Below are 18115 nucleotides of genomic sequence, written 5' to 3'. Positions count from 1 at the left end.
CCCCCCCCCCCCCACACACACACACAAATGCTTGCCTTCGGAACGAACGGAAATGAAAAAGACCTCACACAATACTCTGGCTTCCGTAAAAGAAGTCAGCGACTAGGTCTAGGTTCGGATCTGTACTGTTTCCATGGGCTTCTGGGCGCATCCGAATCAAGCTTCACACTGCCTGAGGTTCCGAAGACCCACACAACCCGTACCGGCTGGTTCCGCGGGCAGAGCATAACAGCCAATTTTCCCCATATCGGGTACGAGGCGGCAAGGAGGGGCCAGGTGCCGGATTCCAAACTTCCTCGCGTGGAGGCGGCGGGTCCCCCACAGCGACTAGCCGCTCTTTCTCACCGAAGAGGCCTGTAGGTACAAGGTTGCCCCTCCAGATCAGCTTGAACGCGCCGACTACGCCACCCCAACCCTTCGACATCGATGCCAGTCCCCGACTCACCACCACCTGCGCATATCCCAGATGGCCGCAATGGTTCGGCGACTGGCGCGTCGACGCAAGCGGTAGGCAGGCGTGGTGCCGCACGAGTGTGGGGGAAAAGAGCGATTTATTGCGCGTTGCATCTCCCTTCCTTTGCACTTCTTGGCCGAGTGTGCCACCGCTGTGGGCCAAGGGCCCTCAGAAATCCCGGCCAGCATTTTCGGCCGAGGAAAATGCGGAAGGTGTGTGTGTGATCTGTGCGCACAACGGAGAAGGAATTTGCTTTAACGTGGGGGTGGGATGTGAGATTCCACAGTTTTCTACGGGAGAAGCCGTCCGTGGTCCGGAGGCGCGCGGCTGCCAGCGGAGGGCCGCTGTCGAACCGAAGGGGGAGGGGGGAAGAAAGAGCGAGGGAGCGTGTCCTTCCGACTCTTTGGTTTTCACAGGTGGGTGCTTGCGTCCGCCCGGACTTTTTGGCCGTGTCTGTGCCGGCCTTGCGCGGCGGGCGGCTGCCACACGGCCGCTGACCTCGTTTTGTACGTCGGTAATGACGCGATATTGTGGACGTCTGCCGCATATGTGTTCGAGCGGTGCAACGGCCGGTTCCCGCTTTGCCATGTTGTGTGCCGACGTCTTCCCATACTCGTTCTTAACTTTGTTCATTTTCACTTATCAAAAGGCAGGGACGGGGTGCCTGTGCTTTGGGGCGTGACATGCTGTTGGGTTATTCCTCTGTGATGGTTTCTTTTTTCTTTATTTGTTTGTATCTGTGTAAGCGTTGGAACGTTTTCGTACATGTAAAGTGCTGCTTGCAGCATTGTTCCCCTGCTTAACGATGTAGCCTTATCAACAGGGACCGACCATATGAAAACAAATACACACACACACACACACACACACACACGCTAATAACGAATTTGTTTTGTTGAAAGCAAAAAACAAAGCGAAACATAGACCATGTTTAACCGCAAAGGTAGCTATTGGAGCTGTGTTGACGCCAGCAGCAATAACAACAACGACAATTAAACGTGTTAATTAAAGAAAAAGTTGTGAAGTACCTGATGTGTTGGTCGGCTGCGGTGGTCTTTCAGGACTTTTTAGAGGGTGGTTTGATTTCACCCAAATTGTCTGCTTCTACATTCTGCCGTCCCTCTGATCTACCGAGGTGTGGTGGTTGCATAGGGGGAGGGATCAATGTTTAACCAAAGCACAAAAAAAATATGCGGAGGTTAATGTGACCTAATTTGCATTCTCCCATGAATCTGTGACATATGTGGTTTTATCTTTGTTTTAACTTCGTTCTTAAGTTCTCCCTTTCACTATTTCAGTACTGGCGGTAGATGAATTTAAACGAAGTCGCTTCGGGTTATTTCGGTGATATTCCTTACTGTCTTCCACTGGAATGCAGTGCCTTTTTTGATGCGCTCACATCTTCGAGGCTACACCGCATCCCTCAATCGATGATGTCAAGGATTGACAGCGAGGCGTATTATACCGACAAGAATACTCGTTTCCACAATTTGCTTTCAGGGGAAAGAGGAACAATTAATAGGAGAGGTAACCCGAGCACAGGTGATCCCATTGGGATAATGGACTTGATTCCATACCTACATTGTGCGTCTCCTGCGGATCGGATTGCCTGTAACGATTGCACTGGCGGTTGCTATATAGCTATTGAGTTGAATGAATCGTCACAGGAGGTGGGTCGTGACAGAACGGAGGAGGCGAGCAGGATCTCCCACTGCATTTTCGTAACACTAGACCTTAAAGGTATCGATCATATGTGGCAGTCACTTCTTATTTTTCTTCTGGGTGGCACTGATAACGATGATGTCGTGTATGTTTTGACAGACGTTGATATTTATTTTCACATGGGGGCTCCGTACGGGAGTTTTATGTTTTCCATTTGGGCGTTAGCGATTTCATCGCTTCTCCATCACTTTGCGTCGTTCCCTAACGATCGTATCCAGGAGAGACTAAGTCACGTGAAGGTAATATTAAAATTCTCTAAAGATTGTGTCCGGAGTACCACTGTAGATGACATTTATCTGTTCATTGAAAGCAAACTTAAAGTTTGCGTCGTTAACAAGCTGGATACCAGCACCGGATCGACCAATAATATGGAGAACTGCTTCACAGACTCGTTTGCGACTGCGAACCAGGAGGCATGGCTCGAAAAAATGACCGAAATTGTTACAAACTGCCACGAAGAATTGTGTGACACCGGAGTGGAATGTGTAAACAGTAACCCTTCGTGCATATTGCTGATAATCCCTGAAGAGGATTCGTTGGTTAGCAGGTTGGAGCAATGCCTACACGATAGCTACACTTCGTCGCCCATGTCAATCGCGGCGAGTTTAGACCACTTCCCTGAACTTTTAGCAGCTCGTGCCAATGGTGTACCGTTGACGGTTTTTTGTTCCAAGAAGAAAATTGAAAGGGAGTTTCTGAGACCGCATCACGAGTGTTGCTTTGGTTATATGGATATAAAGTTTCTTGTTTTCGGTGAGTCAAATAGGGGAGAGGATCTGGACATAATTCGGGCACTTTTTCACCGACTTCCCCACACAATCTATGTACCGTATCCGGGCCACTGCAGCAGCGAGAATAACTTCGTTGACACGGAACGTGTTAGTAATGACTGCCTTCAAGATGCGATGAATGTTGTGTTATGGCTGTTTAGACGCTTTCGGTTTGAAAGTAGGAAGGAAGATACAGGCCCAGTTTTACGCATACCGGAGAGTTTCTTTGCTACTATGGACGCGTCTTTGTTTTTTGACGAAGTCATGAGTGCTATGTGCTCATTCGGACTACTGTCGCAGTTGCGTAACAGTGACGGGTTGCCGTCGTACCAGTTGAGTGTCATCGGGCGGGCGCTTTCATATCGCTTCCGTTTACCGTATGATAGCAGTTTTCCTGAGTTATCGCCTTTCGACGTAAAGTGTATTTTTTGGTGTCACGCTCTGAGACAACCCAAGGCAGTTGCGGAAAAGCTAATTTGCAATTCTCACAAGTTTACTTCATGGGTGAGGGATGCGATAAACCGATTCTGTTCGAGATGTCAAATTGTTTTCACTGAGAACCTGAGCATGGGGGACGAGACCCTCGTTCGGGCGCTTTCTTCTATCCCAAAATATTATGACAGTGTTTCGCGCGTTGAACTTTTTCTTTGTTGCACAACGGGGAAAAGGACAACACTTTCAAGGCAATCAACGAGAATGATATCAACTTCTTGTCGAGGTTGGTTTGATCAAGCATCTCCTGGCACGGATATGTGCGGACCGCAGAAGTCGCCAGTGAATATTTATTGTTACCCTTCCCACCATGAGCTATGTGAAGTACATTTTGGAGGGAAAGTGTTACAATGCCCTTTGGATGTTTCATATCCCTTGATAGCCAGCCACATTATTCTTCATACAGCGTTGTGGAACAATGCTGTCTTTCTGGAGTGTGCTCAGGAGATTGGAAAGACGCCACTTCTGTCAATACCCCTAGCCCTGTTAGAGTCTCCATTATTTAAACGTATGACACGCGGCTCCGGTGATGCACGCACAGGTATGTGGCTTGACAACTGTATAGGTGATAATCCATCACCTTCGGATGCGATGGAACTTGGCTCCCTTATGGGGAGAACGGTTTCTTTTCTTGGGTTGTGTAACTGTGGTCGGTCTCTCAGAAAACGAGAGGAAAGTGGTTGTTCCTTAAAGCGACCGAGACGCGAAGCCTTAGAGTCGCTTAGAATCCCATCCGATGCTGAAGTGGAAACAATTAAGGAGTTTGTCAACTTAGCGAAGAGGTTAGGCCGAGAGAATGCAGAAAAGCGGTTTAAGACGGTAAAGGGATTCGCGTTTTTAAACGATTCACACGAGAATCACCCGTACTACCTTCATCTCATGAAGACATCATCTTCATAGGGAGTGATGGTGGTTCCTTGTAAAAGAAAGTGAATTGTTGCTTATTCAGCAGCGCTTATGGAACTTCTGTAGTAGCATCTTTCCCAAGCCTACGTCGTTGATAATTTCTTGTTGCCACTGCTATTTCAATGTGATCCATCAATGGACACTGTAAAGGTTTTAGTGGAAAGCCGTTAAATTACCGATGGGATGCCGATAATACGTAAGGTTCAATGTGCGCTTCCATATGTTGCTGTTGCGGTGGTGCTGTTGGTGGCTTATTTTAGTTATAGTGGAAGATCTAGTCGGATTCTCCGCGACGCAGTTGGTGGGCATTGGGTATCTGCTGGTAAATCGCGATTTGAGGCGATAAATATAAGTTGTCATTCCGATTATTTCAACCAGTGCCAGCTGGAATCTAGTGCAAAAGGCTCTGAATTATATGGCATTCTCGTCAAATTCATTTCTTCGGGTGTGCGGGAATGGGTTGCTTCAGAGTACTTGACAAATGGTGGCTATGTATTGTTGACGTATTCGAACGGAATTTTAAATGTTGCGCAGATCAGCGATACAGTTCGTGTGTTTGTCTTTGATCGCCACTTGCAAAAGGAGCCGGTTCCAGTATGGAGGGAGAAAGGGTATCATATTTGTGTGATATTTGTGGTAATTGTACTGTTTAGGTTGATACAAGCAAGAAATTCCCCTGTTGGTGTCAAGAGACGGACCACACCACTTCGACTGGCGTCAATTTACAGGTGCAGTGCGAACAAAAAGGATAAATTGACGTAAGGGGAAAGAGGGACCATTGCACTATGACCCCTAAGGTGAGTATTTTTCTGTTCGCTAGCAATTTATGAAAAATTTGCTGTGCCCATTGATTTGTTGTACATATGTGTTGCAGTGGATGTCACGCGATCATCGTTCTCTTTTGTCCTTCTTGTGCTTGCATGTTTTAGTTTCGACCTCAAGGGACTCTCAACATTTTCTGCGGGTCCTTTACTTCATTTCAATAGCAAATTTGCCCATATTCCCGTAGGGAAGGGAATACACCTGTTCTCGTTGGGCGTATGCAAAACGCACACAAGAGAGAATTATGCTACGAAGCTCGAGACTCATACCACAGATGTCTTGATTCGCTCCCCGAGATGCCGGAAAAGAAGTGCGCTGAACAGTTGAACTTGTTGAGTGCTGCATGCCCTGCCAGTTGGATTATTTTTTTCGAAAAGCAGAGGGAAAGGGAAATGATACTTTCCATGCAGTTGGGCCATAACAATACTTCGGAGTAGCGCAGAAGGTACAGTTTTATTATCGCTATTATTGTTTTGTAAACGTAAGTTTTGTGTGGGGTTGACTATGACTGTTTTGCAAGTGATGAGACGTGCTTTGAGGTTGGCGAAAATAATGAATGTATTGATGTTTCCTCCCTATTATTACCGTTGCTATTGTCTGACTATGCGTACCACTCTTTGCTCTCCCTCCTTTGAAAAAAGTGATAACGCAAACCCCGTTTTTTCGCACACATATATTTTAGGTGCTCCCCCATACCCCAGGGAAAATATTGCCAGCCTTTTCATTATTCGCTCACAAGTATGAGCTTAGGGAAAACTATTTATGTTGACAAGGAACTTGGAGAAAATGTGGGGTGCGTGTCACGGATACGCATAATGAGCGCCCTTGTGGCCGGTGTTGGTGCTGGACTGCTGGGACTAACTAATTTGGCCGGCGCCTTATTTTTTGTGGTGAGTGCGCTGTTCACTTCTTTTGCCATACTCTGCTTTGGGTGCGAGGGCGGTCCTGAAAGGTATTTCCCCTCGGGGAAGAAGGAGCTTTTTTCATTTGGAAGCCTCTTTACGGGTGGTATGACATACATTTTGGCTTGGACTGTAGCATATGACGCAATTTATATATTCTAGAAGGCACGACAACACATTTTTCATCTGCGTAAGAGATGTGGGAAGTCTTTGTTTTGACCCAATCCCCTGTTCTTTATATATACTCCGGATTAAAGAAAAAAAAATCTACTGACTTTTATCAGGGTACTTTATATCTGCATAGTTGTTACATACATTATGATTGAAACAAGAGGTTTGAATCCATGGACTGCAAGCTCAATTTTCCCATCTCTTTACAAAGGGCATGTAGTTTGCTATGTAGAAAACGGTACCAGACGACACGCGACTGCTTTACTGGTGGACAGTTGGAGGTGTCCGTGCGTACTCTAGAGCCAGTAATTCAAGGCCTACGGTTTTCAGCCCCTTTCCACAAGGAGCAGGGTTCTCCAACCCCGTATGATTTGTTTGATTAGGATCCAGTAAGTTGATTGTCCCATGTAGTGTTCTCAGTTGCGCTGATGGCTGTGTGTGATCCCTTAGTTCGTTTGCGAGGAATTTTTGTAGAGAACCGGGCTTTAACAGCCAGGCGTTGGAGTAACATCCAGTTCCGATGGGCACGCGCATTGATTAAGGTTGGTGTGCACTACCAAGGACAGCAAGGTGTACACAGGAAGGTGCTGCATAACGTCCCTCACACCAATTGGGGCAATTTCCTCGGGGTGATACGACCTTTTTGACTTGGGAGGCGTGCGTGTACTTGGAAGAGTGGCTGTGTTTTTGTTGCGCCACAGCATTTAAAGGTAAGTTGTCATTTGTCGCTATTAAGAAGAGAGACAGGTCTTGTTATGGCTACTGTTGGCAGTCGGATATTTCCCTACCGATGCAGACGCTCCTGTACGTCGTGTTGTGACCCGTGCATCCGCGTTGTTCGAGTTACACATGCTCATATCTGTGCGTTTATGCAGAGACTTTGAGACTTAATATCCTGTTACGCTGTGTGCGTGAGTCCATCAAGTGCCATGCATAGACACTGTTTGTATTTCAAAATGGGAGGGGACACGCCTAAAAAAACGTTCAAGCTGAGGGCGGTGTGGCGAACTAAACACGGTATTGGAGGGGGGAGTCAGAGGCATTTCATTGTGGTAACATCGTCAAACTCTCACTAGAGGGTAATGTTTACCGTGGAGATTTCACCAAGACTAAGTTACTGCTCCCATACTGGATGACCAAGCCTGTAAGATACCCTTGTAGTTTTGTCGGTCGTTGCGCATAACACACCCTGTTCCTCTTTCGCTTGATAAGAGGGTTCATACAGAGGGGAATCAAGTCGCATATTTCCCCACTGCTGCAGTGCGGTTCTAATGAAAAGGGTTGGTTTGCGAATCTCTCTGGTTTGAGACTCGCGTATTTTAGTTGGGAGAGAGTGCATTGTGTGTTTATGAATGATTTCTTTTGCCTGGCATCGTTTCCTCCCACTTTTTTGACTTTACGGGCTTTGCACACTGGCCTGTGGGGATTCACGGTTGCGTGCTGTGTGCTTAACTTTCCCCAAACAACATAGCTTGGTGAGGCGTTGCGATAATAGGCAGAGCAACTGACACTGCATCAAATCTTCCCTGTTGCTTTTTTTTTCCTAGTTTCAGTTACCTCGACAAGGCCAAGTTAAAGTCATTTTTTAAGAAAAAAATTAGGAAGCGAACAACAACAACAAACGAGAAAACAAGAAAAATAAAGAGGGAAGCAACGACAAAAAAAATAAGTGAAAATACCTGTGTAACTGCTACCAATGAGTGCGTCTGCGATAAGGCGAGCAGGCCCATTCTCAAATGTGAAACCCAGTGGGTTGGTCATGAACAGGAAGGATATCAGGAGCGCCAGGGAATTAACGCAGGCAAATTACGCGACGGAGTACCTTTATCTTCGGGAAAATGAGCTGACAGATTTTGATATTGACATTACCATGGAGCACCTTAGGGTCCTGGATCTTTCTATTAATGAGATTGGATCGGCGGATTTCCTGAGGAAAACGCCGTATCTTCGTCATCTCTACTTGTCGGGTAATAAGATCGAGCACCTGCACGGCATCTCAAACTTTTCCTCCCTCGAAACTTTGTGCCTAAGCGACAACGCTATCAACAGTTTTGAGGGATTGGAAAAACTCCCCAATCTGCGTGTGCTTTCCCTCAACTTCAACAAGATTTCGTCCTTCAAACATTATGGTAAATTCCCCTCGCTACACACCTTAAACCTTGTGGGAAACCCATTGACAGAGGTTCCTTCGTACCGCAGCATGGCTATAGCCATCAACAACAGTAACCTTGTTTCCATTGACGGGCACCCCGTCACTGCTGAGGAACGTGCAGCTTTGGAGCACTATCAGGGGAAGATTGGGTACTGTATTGCGGATGGGTTTGTCGTCGATGGCGACAATGTGGAGGAGTCCGCTGATGCGTTCCTGCTGAAGCTTCAGCGTGCGAGGGAAAAGTCTAAGTGCCTGCAGCTCTGCTCTATTCGACTCGTACCAGATGATGAGAGCCGCAATGTCCTCACCGAGGGTGTTCCGGTTAGGTTGAGTTGCTGCATGCAGGACGTACGGTCGTACGAGCAGAGAACTGAGGACATATTCCACTCTCGTTACCTTTACCCAGTTACCTTCAAGGTTTCTGGTGAAGCAACTGAAGTGTTCGTCGTCGGTTCAATGAATAACTGGGCCGATCCCATTGAACTGGAGCGTTGTGAGGAGGAGGGTGAGATTTACTTTCACACCACACTTTACTTACCAGCCGGTGACTACGAGTACCGGTATATTGTGGATGGTGTAGAAATTGTACCTGAGTCCAATGGTGTACTGTCAAAACACAAACAAGGTTACTGCTATTTGTATAAAGTCACGGAATTGACTCAATCTGACGACGAGAAGGATACCATTTTGCACATTCGTTGGATGAGAAGCACTCAGAATAATTTTTATGAGGTGATCGAAGACAACAACACACTGACCTACACGCCAACGGTTTCCGACGTTGGATGCTGCCTGCGTGCTGAAGTGCTCGCGTACATTGACGGGGTATTTTCCTTCCTGTACTTTGACATATCAGCCCCAATCGTTGCAGGCCCACCTACCTGCCCTCATCTTGAAATAAAGGGCAAGGCTACCGAGGGACACGTGCTGTTGGCTGAGGCAGACTACTCCGGTGGTATTGAAGGTAACTCCTCCCTTAATTGGTTTCGAATTACTCCCGACAACGAGGAAATTTCCATTGATGTCAATGACCCATGGGCAGGTTACAAGCTCACATCGAAGGATGTTGATTGTCGCATCAAGGTGGAGTTCACTCCCATGCGAAATGACTGGGTTGCGGGTGAGCCCAAGTCCGCCATCACGGGTCCTGTGGCGGCAGGCCCGCCTGAATGCGAATCCATCAAGATTATTGGTAACCTTATTCAAGAGAGTGACCTGGAGGTTGAGGTTGTCTATTCCGGCGGTACAGAGGGTGAGAGCTACTACCAGTGGCTCCGCAAAGATGACAACTCGGAGGAGTACTTCCCCATTGAGGGTGAAAATTCAACGCGGTATGTTCCTACCCTTGAGGATGTGGGCAAGTGTTTGGCTGTTGAATACACTCCGGTTAACAAGCTGGGAGAAGAGGGAAAGACTTGCCTCTGTGTGCTCGAGAAGCCTATCGAGCCTTCACCCCCAGAGATTCGCGACTTGCGGATTACGGGTGAACTGGTCGAGCAGCATGTACTGACGCTCGAGTATCAGTACACAGGTGGTCACGCCGGGGCTCATATGATTCAGTGGTTCCGCCGAGATCGCCAGGACCGCCGCGCGAAGGTTGGCCGCCCCAACACTGCGACACTTGCCCTTACCCGGCGAGAAGTAGACTGCACAATTGAAGTCACGGTGACACCCGTACGATTTGACGGTGTACAGGGCCGTGCGGTTCGTGCCACAAGCGAGTGCGCTGTCTCTGCTGGCATTCCCCAGACGAACTTCCTGAATGTGGTGGGAGATCCTGTAGTTGGGAGCACTCTTGAGTTGGAAGTGGAGTACTTCGGTGGAGAGGCGGGAGAGCCAATTATCGAATGGGCGCGGGAGGTGCCTCTGACAGAGGAGTTTGAAGTGATTGACACAGGTGTGCGTACCTACAGGGTGCAGGAAGAGGACCAGGGGAAGATGATTCGCGTCACTTACACGCCTGTTCGCAAGGACGGTATGCAGGGTGAGGCAAAAAGCCGCATCGTTCAAGTGCCACATGGTGATGACGGTGGGGAGACGACCCGTTTGAGGGGCGCCGATGACCTCCACGTGGATCCCGCCAGCTTGAACGCTGCAGACGCAGTCACGACTGCGGAAATCGCCGCTGCAGAACTTGGCGCTGCGGGTGGTGAAGAAGATGCTGAGAAGCCCACTGATGCAGCCGCCGATGAGGACGCTGAGAAATCTACTGATGCAGCCGCCGATGAGGACGCTGAGAAATCTACTGAAGCAGCCGCCGATGAGGACGCTGAGAAGCCCACTGATGCCAATCCCTCGGCGGAGGCCGCTGTTCGGTTGGATGCCTCTAGCACTGATGAGACATCCACATCTGCTCCTGCTCCAATGCCTGGTGCTGCGCAAGCACTGGCAGCGGCCTTAAACTCGGTCACCTCCAGTGCAGCAAGTACCACCCGGACTGACGGCGCATAGCCTCCCGCTGCGCACAACTTTTGTGGCGGAGGGGAGAGGATGATGATAGTGCATCGGGGTGGTTCCGGAAGTCGTTGCGTTGGGTAGTGAGAGGTAACATCGATAGATGGAGAAGTGGTTAATGGATGTTGCAGTGAGGCCGGTTGTTTATTCAGGGTTCCATGCTTTAGAGGCGTATGAGTGCTGCAGCAGGCTGGGGTGCATATGCCAGAAGCGTGGATGCAAAGGACTGTATACTCCGTCATCTTCGGTGGCAACATCATATTGGGATATGATGAGTGAGGAGCTGCGCTGGAAAGATCGTCTGTTTTTTCTTTAAAAAAGTAAAAAAACAAAGCATCCCATTTATTTCCAGGGTACAAACGGCATTTGACAAGGAGCGATGCTGCATGTGGGGAAGTGTGGCTTGTGTGTGCGCTCCATATTATCATTGTCTTCGACAATATATGTAGAAATAAATTTGCGAGGTGATAGGGGGAAGGTTATTTCTGGTATACACGAACAAAAACAAGACAGAGTGAAGGAGAAACAAGGATAAGTTCAAGAGAAATCAGTAAAGAAATGTTGAGTGAGAACCCCTTCGTGGTGAGCTTTGTGTATAGATCGTGCACCTAACTGTATCAAACGCACAAGAAAAATGGGCTCATCACCGACGATGGGGGTAGGAAAGGGAATGAGAAGTATACGCACACGTGTGTATAAAATGTATGCCCTGAAGAAATCATTTAAGAGAGAAAAAGGTAAATTGTGGTCGGCATCGGAAAGAAAACGCAGCAACGGCAAAAACAAAAAACAACATACAGAGGAAAACAATGCTGAAAGCATGAACAAAAAGAGAGGGGGTTGCGTGAGGGATGTCCACCCAATTGGTAGTTACGCGAAAAGAGGAAAAAAAAAGGGACAAATAAGACTGTTTTGTAGTAAAGGAAAGGGGTTGCATGTATTTCAGTAGTCTGACCCTCCAGCAATATTCGTTTTCTTTCTTCACACGGAAGGGAGAACACTAACTGCACCTATTCTTCTTTAGTTGTGCTTTGCTTCTGTTACTGTCCGTTTTCCCCTTGACCTTAACCTACTCTGAATGTTTGTATTCTTCAACTTTTTTTTCTTTTCCCCCCTTTTTATGTTTCTTCTCAACCAACTTATTCGGAATATGCGCCAGAATGTTTTCTTCTTCGGGTCTGACCAGCAGGTACAGGAAATCACTTTCGTTTCCTTGTGTTTTCTGCGCGCAGACACAACTAACCACCGCTTGTTCTGGTTGATTCTCGTGTGCGCTCAACTGGCACAGCGATGTGCATATGTACACGTCTCTTGTGCTGCAGCGGGATTGGACAAGCACGGCGGCAGCTCACGCCTGCCTCGTCATGTCAGAAGCCGTGGGGTAACGACCCGCCCCATTTAATGTCGCCACAGGATGAGTTAGTGGCGAAGCTCAGTGATGAAGTATTTTCTAGGGGCAACATGCACCTTAAGAATGTTGATGTCGTCTCCGCCTTACCTGAGGGCCTACATTCGTTTCCGGAGGTTTGTTTTATCGGAAAACCCAACGTGGGGAAGTCATCCATCATTTCCTGCCTTTTACGCAACCCGAGACTGGGTCGTGCCGGAAGAGTGCGTGGAACCACGCGGTTGCTGCAGTTCTTCAACGTGGGTGACGCCTTATTGCTTGTTGACACCCCTGGTTACGGTGGATGGAAAGGTCGACATCTCCCACAGAGTGTGGCCGAACGTGCGAGTGCCTTCGCAATTCTGTTCCGTTACTTAGCGCTGCGTTCGAAGGGACCACTAAAGCGAGTGTATTGGGTAATGGAGGCCACAAAGCCTGTGCAACCCCGGGACGAGGAAATATTTGTGTTTCTGCGGAATGAGCAAATACCATTCTCCATCATTATCAGCAAGCTTGACTACTTTGGCGGTGACGGTGCTGCACTCCGACGCCAAGTGGAAAGCATCTACAATTTTTTGGGCACGGAGGACGTTCCTGTCTTGGGTGTGAGAGCTGATTCAAGTCGACCGGAAAGGTGCATTAACATGACAGCCTTGCAACATGATATTACCCACTACTGCACGACAGATCTTGTTCGTGTCGAAGATCTGAGTTACAATGGGCTTAAAGAGCTGAGCTATGCGCCGCCCACCTTTGATGAAGTGCGTGCAGTGGAGGAGCGTTACCCGGTGGAGTCTTTCATCGTCCCCCAGGATGACAACTTATCATTGCAACACTTCGTTTCTCTACACCAGGAGGCCAAGTCAAGGCACCTGGCCGCCTCACCCATGGCCATGCGACTCTCCACCAAGGAAAAATTAGGTGCTAACCTCATTGGTGACGATGGTGGCAGCAAGGGGATAGACATAGATGAAGGTACCATCGTTGCGCACTCCCCGTTGTTGGCGAGGCTAACGATAGCTGCAGAAGGAACCATACCGGACTCCTCTTTGTTAGAGGGGGTGCCTCTCGGAGTCGTTGCCGTTTCACCGACAAAAATGCCACAGTGTTTCCACGAGCATCCCTCTACTCGAGAAGGACTTCTGCTCACTTCCAGAGTCGGTCACACTGATTTGCAGCGGGAAGAAGCAGTCAACAGAGTTCAACCAGTTTCCCCTTGCCCTTCACCGACAATAAAACACAAGAGCTCCGAGCATCTTTCTTGTAAACCCACGGGCTCTTTGGGGGGAGATGCACCAGGCGCTCCACCCTTCTCCCCTTCCCGCTTTGGTGCGCATATGGAAACTATTAGAACCATTAACGGCGTGTGTATACCTAAAAGCATGGTGCCTCCCTCGGTGGTTCAGCTGGCCGCTGGTCAGGCGGGGTCCTTTGCAGCGTTTGCTCAGCATTCGGGAGCCAACACTTACGAGGAGTTTTTGACTGGGGACGCAACTGGGAGTGGAACGTTCTTGGAGGCTACAGGAAGTGAAGACACACTGGAAAATAAAGGAAGGTCGCTACGCCGCCCCCGGGAAAAGAGCATGCGGCGATGCGCTCTCGATAAGGTACTCAAAAGGTATGTTGCCTGTGGGCGGAAGCAGCGCTCACTTCACATGCAGGCTGAGGGTTACATGTGCCCCTGGCTCGCCGGTGCGGGCCAACAGGCACGAAGCGCCGTCTTTGGGGTTACACGTAGTCGGGCCCACGCAGGTGGCATGGAAGTTCTGAAGGGCCTAAAGCGTACAGGCTTCGGTGGTCAGAGTTACTCCGCGCGTACCATGAAGAACCGTGGACGGTCGACGAAGAAGACCGGTTTCTGGGCTGCGTAAGAGGCGTAGGTTGTGTTGGGCCAAGGTCCTTGGCTCATCAAAGCCAAAGCATTTCTCCCCCCCCTCTACTTGACGGGTCTTGCTTTTGGTGCGTGGGAAAAGATGATTGTAGTAACAGAGAGCATACCAGGCAGCGAGTTAAGTCAAAAGTTTTCGTTACAAGAATAATTTTCGCCAATGCCGCACATACATTTGTACTCTTAAGAGCGTTTCTACTTAAATCCCTGCTGTTTGTGTTTTAGGTTGATTTCCCTGCTCGATTTTACTTGCTTTACACGCTGTTCATTAGGTGTGCGACGTTAGGGGCTGTGAGCTAGGTAACGTTTCGTTTGAGTTGGGTGTCTGTCGTTGTTGCAATAGGGCAAGGGGAAACGGCACAAAGAAGAAAAAAAAAGGCTGAGAATACAGAAAGGGTCCGGATTAAGTTTTACACTGCGAGGGGGGAAGGATATTACCTTCGTGCACATATTATACTGCCGCATTGTTACCCAACTATACATTTTGTGGTGTGGACCGGCTACTTTCAAATGGGGTCAGATGTGTTTGAGCTGATTGGCAATACCGCCCTTTACGAGGTGCTCGGTGTCCCGAGGACCGCAACAGACGCAGAAATCCGCCGTGCGTACTACAAGCTTGCGGTTATATACCACCCTGATAAGAATCCTGAGGGTGTAGAGGTCTTCAAGGAGGTCAGCTTCGCGCACAGCATACTTTCCGATCCCACGCAGCGTGAAATGTATGATAACCAGCGCCTTCGCACCCACATTGAGGGACAGGCGCGGAAATATGATCCGATGATGGATCCCAATGTCGAGCTGTCAGCGGAGGAGCTCCGCCTGTTTGTGGAGCGGAAGCGCAAGGAGGATGAAGAGAAGATGAGAAACCGGAGTGAATTCGAGAAACAGCGTGAGGAGGAGATGCGCCGCCGAGCTGAGTATGACGCTCAAAATCCTGACTTTAAGGCCGAGTACGAGCGAATGCGTGCTCGTGCAAAGGAAGAGGGGTCTCAGCGTGCGTCTGCTGCGTCAGCCATGCGCCATTTAACCACTGCAGAGTTGATGCAACGCCTCGAAATGAAGCAGCATGAGGCAACGAATTCTGGTATTGGCCGCGTGAGGAGCGGGGACCCCGGCAAGAGCGGAGCAAATCCCAGTTCGGGTTTGTCATCAATAAAACGAAGCATGTTGAACGATTTCCGTACACGCCACGACAGCGCCCCACCGACTGCGGAGAGCATGCAGTTGAGAGCACAGCCCCCCGCTCAGAGTAGTCGACTGGACTTTGTAGGGAAGCAGAATGAAAAATCGTATACATGTGAGATGGAGAAACTCATTGGGAAGTATTCGAACTTTAACTATAGAGACTTTGTTGAGAAGGGGATCGTCGATGGCGATGGTGTTATGGAAGCTGCCATCTTAGCCGACGCCCTGGGAAACTATGACCGAAGTAGATAGGTGCGGTTGTATCTCCTTGTGTCTTTAGACGTGAACACTCGAGCGCACATGTGGACGCGCGCCGCCACGGTAAAGTAAAGGCACTGTAAGGTGTGTTTTTCATCATTTGCATTTGCCGACCGGTTTCGATTGCTCATACTTTCTCTTTTGTAGCCACCTTATTATTATTTTATTTCTGTCTCTTTCCCTCCTTTACCTGTTCACCCACTTTTCTCGAGGAAAGCCTTGAGATGTGCCGCGGGGGTAAACCATATCTTCTTGACATCCAAGTGGGTTGTATGTGGTTCTCTATGAGTATATTTATTGCCTTACCTCCCCTCTCAGATTTTTTTTTTCGGACTTGCATATAACGTTTGAGTCAACATCTACGTTAGCGCGCAACTTTATGTTTCCACCTGCACGTGCAGGTGCCTTTTCCAAGCTACTCGGTCATCGTATGCTTTGTTGCCTTTATCACTGTTTGCACTGACGGAAGCGTTCTTTTTCTTTTCTTCGTATGTGTGCATATATTCATATTTGCCTCGCTGTTTGACTGCTTACGCCGCCGCACTCATTTTTTCATTTTGAAGAAGGTTTTGTAGTTTGCGCCACTGTTCTTAGAGCAGCCCCTCATGGACACGATAGACCAGTTCCTGGAAACTGTCGGGAAGGGGGTATGCCCCCGGGAATCTGAGGTTATGAAGTTGTGTAATAAGGCGCGCAGTATTCTTGATGGGGAATCAAACACGCATGTTATTCGCGCACCGTGTACGATCGTGGGTGACATTCATGCTCAATTCTTTGATCTTATTGAGATGTTTCGTGTGGGAGGTGATGTTCCTGACGTCAATTATGTATTTATGGGCGACTACGTCGATCGCGGCCACCATGGTGTGGAGACATTTCTCTTACTGCTTGCCCTTAAGGTGAAGTATACCAGTCGCGTAGCACTCCTTCGCGGCAATCACGAGTCCCGCCAAATCACCCAAGTCTACGGTTTCTACGACGAGTGCCTTCGTAAGTACGGAAGTGTAAACGTGTGGCGCTACTGCACAGATGTATTTGATCTCCTTCCTCTCGTGTGTGTTGTCGAGGAAAAGATACTGTGTGTGCACGCTGGGCTTTCGCCAATGATTTCCACTGTAAGTCAAATGGAGGCTATCGAGCGCCGGTGTGAGGTACCGCATGAAGGGGCCATGTGTGATCTCTTATGGTCAGATCCTGAGGAAATTGAAGGGTGGGGCCTAAGCCCGCGCGGCGCTGGATACCTCTACGGCGAGGATGTCGTACGTACTTTCCTTGAATCGAATAAACTGGACCTTCTGTGCCGTTCGCACCAGCTTGTGATGGAAGGTTACAAGGTAATGTTCAACGATGCGCTTGTGACTGTCTGGTCGGCGCCGAACTATTGCTATCGCTGCATGAATGTCGCCTCGATTCTAGAGTTAGACGAACACCTCAACAAAAATTTTAAACTTTTTGAGGCCGCTCCGGATGATGCACGGGAGTCGTCCAAGCCTACTGTGCCGGATTATTTCTTGTAACAAAAGAATCGGTTGATTTGGAGGGGAATATTTGGAACGACTTCGTCAGTCACCTTCTCCTATTCTCCGTATTTACTTGTGTAGTTGAGGGATATATCAGTGTGAGTTGTTGTTCGGCTTTCTTGTTGCCTGGGAAGGGAGAGGTGGTAAGAGAAGGCTAACACACAAAGAGGTATTTAACTCTGGTGAGGGGAACTGGGAAAAGGAGGAAGTAATATAAAATATGTGCAGAAGAGGAGGGAAAGTGGGGGAGGGGGGTTGGTTTGTGTGTATCATCTGCGGCGGGGAGGAGAGAGCGTAATGGAACCCGAAAAGTAAAAGCCAAGTCAGAAGTTAGGGGAGGGGGAGTAAAAAGAATGGGCTTGGGTCATGTGACGACAGAGGCGAGCAAACCACCCAGCATAGGAGAGGAATGCTGTAGAGAGAAGAAGAAGGGAGAGTGAGAGAGAAGAACTCCCCCCCTCCCGAAACAAAAAAAGAAGGAAAGGAAAAAAAAAGTGCATAAGAGTTTGCACTTTTGTGTTGTTATTAGGTTGGAGAGTGGGAGGTAAGGAATAAAAAAGTATTGAGGAGAATACCATTTCGCTTTCCTTCTTCTAACGCAGAATGTATGACGTGCTAGAGAGGGAATGGTGCCCACCGTCTTTGTAAGTGACAGAAATATTTTACTGAAAAGAACGAAAATAAGAGCTATGCGTATGATGATGCTTGTTTGGGAAACGATAGGAGAAAAAACGGAAAGTGAAGGAGTCTAAGTGTATTTACATGCTTTTTCTCTTTCTCTTGTCCCAAATGCAGCTCTCGTTTTCATTTTCCATTCAAATGAGCAATCGCCCATTTGGTGGCATATATGGTGCCATGGATGGTTACGCATTTGTTTCCACTTTTTCCTCTTACAAGGGCGGGTGGTTGTTGCTTATTATTGTCGTTATCATTATTACTATTATTATTTTGGGTAAGACAGAAAAAAAGACGGGGGGAAAAAATATTTGTGTGGACTCTTTCGTCTCATTCAGAGTTACGTGGATCAGGTTG

The 18115-nt window shown here is 48.4% G+C and overlaps 8 protein-coding genes across 8 annotated transcripts; 7 read left to right on the top strand and 1 right to left on the bottom strand.

Annotated features, from left to right (window-relative positions):
- Positions 1 to 622: 622 nt before the first annotated feature.
- Positions 623 to 1087, bottom strand: TEOVI_000731800 (uncharacterized protein; the record flags this gene model as incomplete). Its single annotated transcript, XM_067227467.1, has 1 exon — positions 623 to 1087. One exon carries the CDS (start codon positions 1085 to 1087, stop codon positions 623 to 625), a length of 465 nt encoding a protein of 154 aa, XP_067083568.1.
- A 677-nt stretch (positions 1088 to 1764) lies between these two features.
- On the top strand, positions 1765 to 4338 carry TEOVI_000731700 (uncharacterized protein; the record flags this gene model as incomplete). The annotated part of the gene is made up of 1 exon (XM_067227466.1): positions 1765 to 4338. One exon carries the CDS (start codon positions 1765 to 1767, stop codon positions 4336 to 4338), a length of 2574 nt encoding a protein of 857 aa, XP_067083567.1.
- A 1046-nt stretch (positions 4339 to 5384) lies between these two features.
- On the top strand, positions 5385 to 5603 carry TEOVI_000731600 (Cytochrome oxidase c subunit VIb, putative; the record flags this gene model as incomplete). The annotated part of the gene is made up of 1 exon (XM_067227465.1): positions 5385 to 5603. One exon carries the CDS (start codon positions 5385 to 5387, stop codon positions 5601 to 5603), a length of 219 nt encoding a protein of 72 aa, XP_067083566.1.
- A 303-nt stretch (positions 5604 to 5906) lies between these two features.
- Positions 5907 to 6230, top strand: TEOVI_000731500 (Rab5-interacting protein (Rab5ip), putative; the record flags this gene model as incomplete). The annotated part of the gene is made up of 1 exon (XM_067227464.1): positions 5907 to 6230. The coding sequence occupies one exon, from the start codon at positions 5907 to 5909 to the stop codon at positions 6228 to 6230; it is 324 nt and encodes a 107-aa protein (XP_067083565.1).
- Positions 6231 to 7935: 1705 nt separating this feature from the next.
- Positions 7936 to 10842, top strand: TEOVI_000731400 (leucine-rich repeat protein (LRRP), putative; the record flags this gene model as incomplete). Its single annotated transcript, XM_067227463.1, has 1 exon — positions 7936 to 10842. One exon carries the CDS (start codon positions 7936 to 7938, stop codon positions 10840 to 10842), a length of 2907 nt encoding a protein of 968 aa, XP_067083564.1.
- A 1293-nt stretch (positions 10843 to 12135) lies between these two features.
- TEOVI_000731300 (50S ribosome-binding GTPase, putative) lies at positions 12136 to 14103 on the top strand (the record flags this gene model as incomplete). The annotated part of the gene is made up of 1 exon (XM_067227462.1): positions 12136 to 14103. The coding sequence occupies one exon, from the start codon at positions 12136 to 12138 to the stop codon at positions 14101 to 14103; it is 1968 nt and encodes a 655-aa protein (XP_067083563.1).
- A 527-nt stretch (positions 14104 to 14630) lies between these two features.
- TEOVI_000731200 (chaperone protein DNAj, putative) lies at positions 14631 to 15557 on the top strand (the record flags this gene model as incomplete). Its single annotated transcript, XM_067227461.1, has 1 exon — positions 14631 to 15557. One exon carries the CDS (start codon positions 14631 to 14633, stop codon positions 15555 to 15557), a length of 927 nt encoding a protein of 308 aa, XP_067083562.1.
- Positions 15558 to 16168: 611 nt separating this feature from the next.
- Positions 16169 to 17080, top strand: TEOVI_000731100 (protein phosphatase 4, putative; the record flags this gene model as incomplete). The annotated part of the gene is made up of 1 exon (XM_067227460.1): positions 16169 to 17080. One exon carries the CDS (start codon positions 16169 to 16171, stop codon positions 17078 to 17080), a length of 912 nt encoding a protein of 303 aa, XP_067083561.1.
- Positions 17081 to 18115: the final 1035 nt, after the last annotated feature.

Source organism: Trypanosoma equiperdum, assembly GCF_001457755.1.
Source record: "Trypanosoma equiperdum strain OVI genome assembly, contig: ctg_982, whole genome shotgun sequence".
In the NCBI taxonomy this organism is placed as follows: Eukaryota; Euglenozoa; class Kinetoplastea; order Trypanosomatida; family Trypanosomatidae; genus Trypanosoma; species Trypanosoma equiperdum.
The sequence above is the reverse complement of the archived record's forward strand: the minus strand, read 5'-3'. Positions and strand labels throughout refer to the sequence as shown.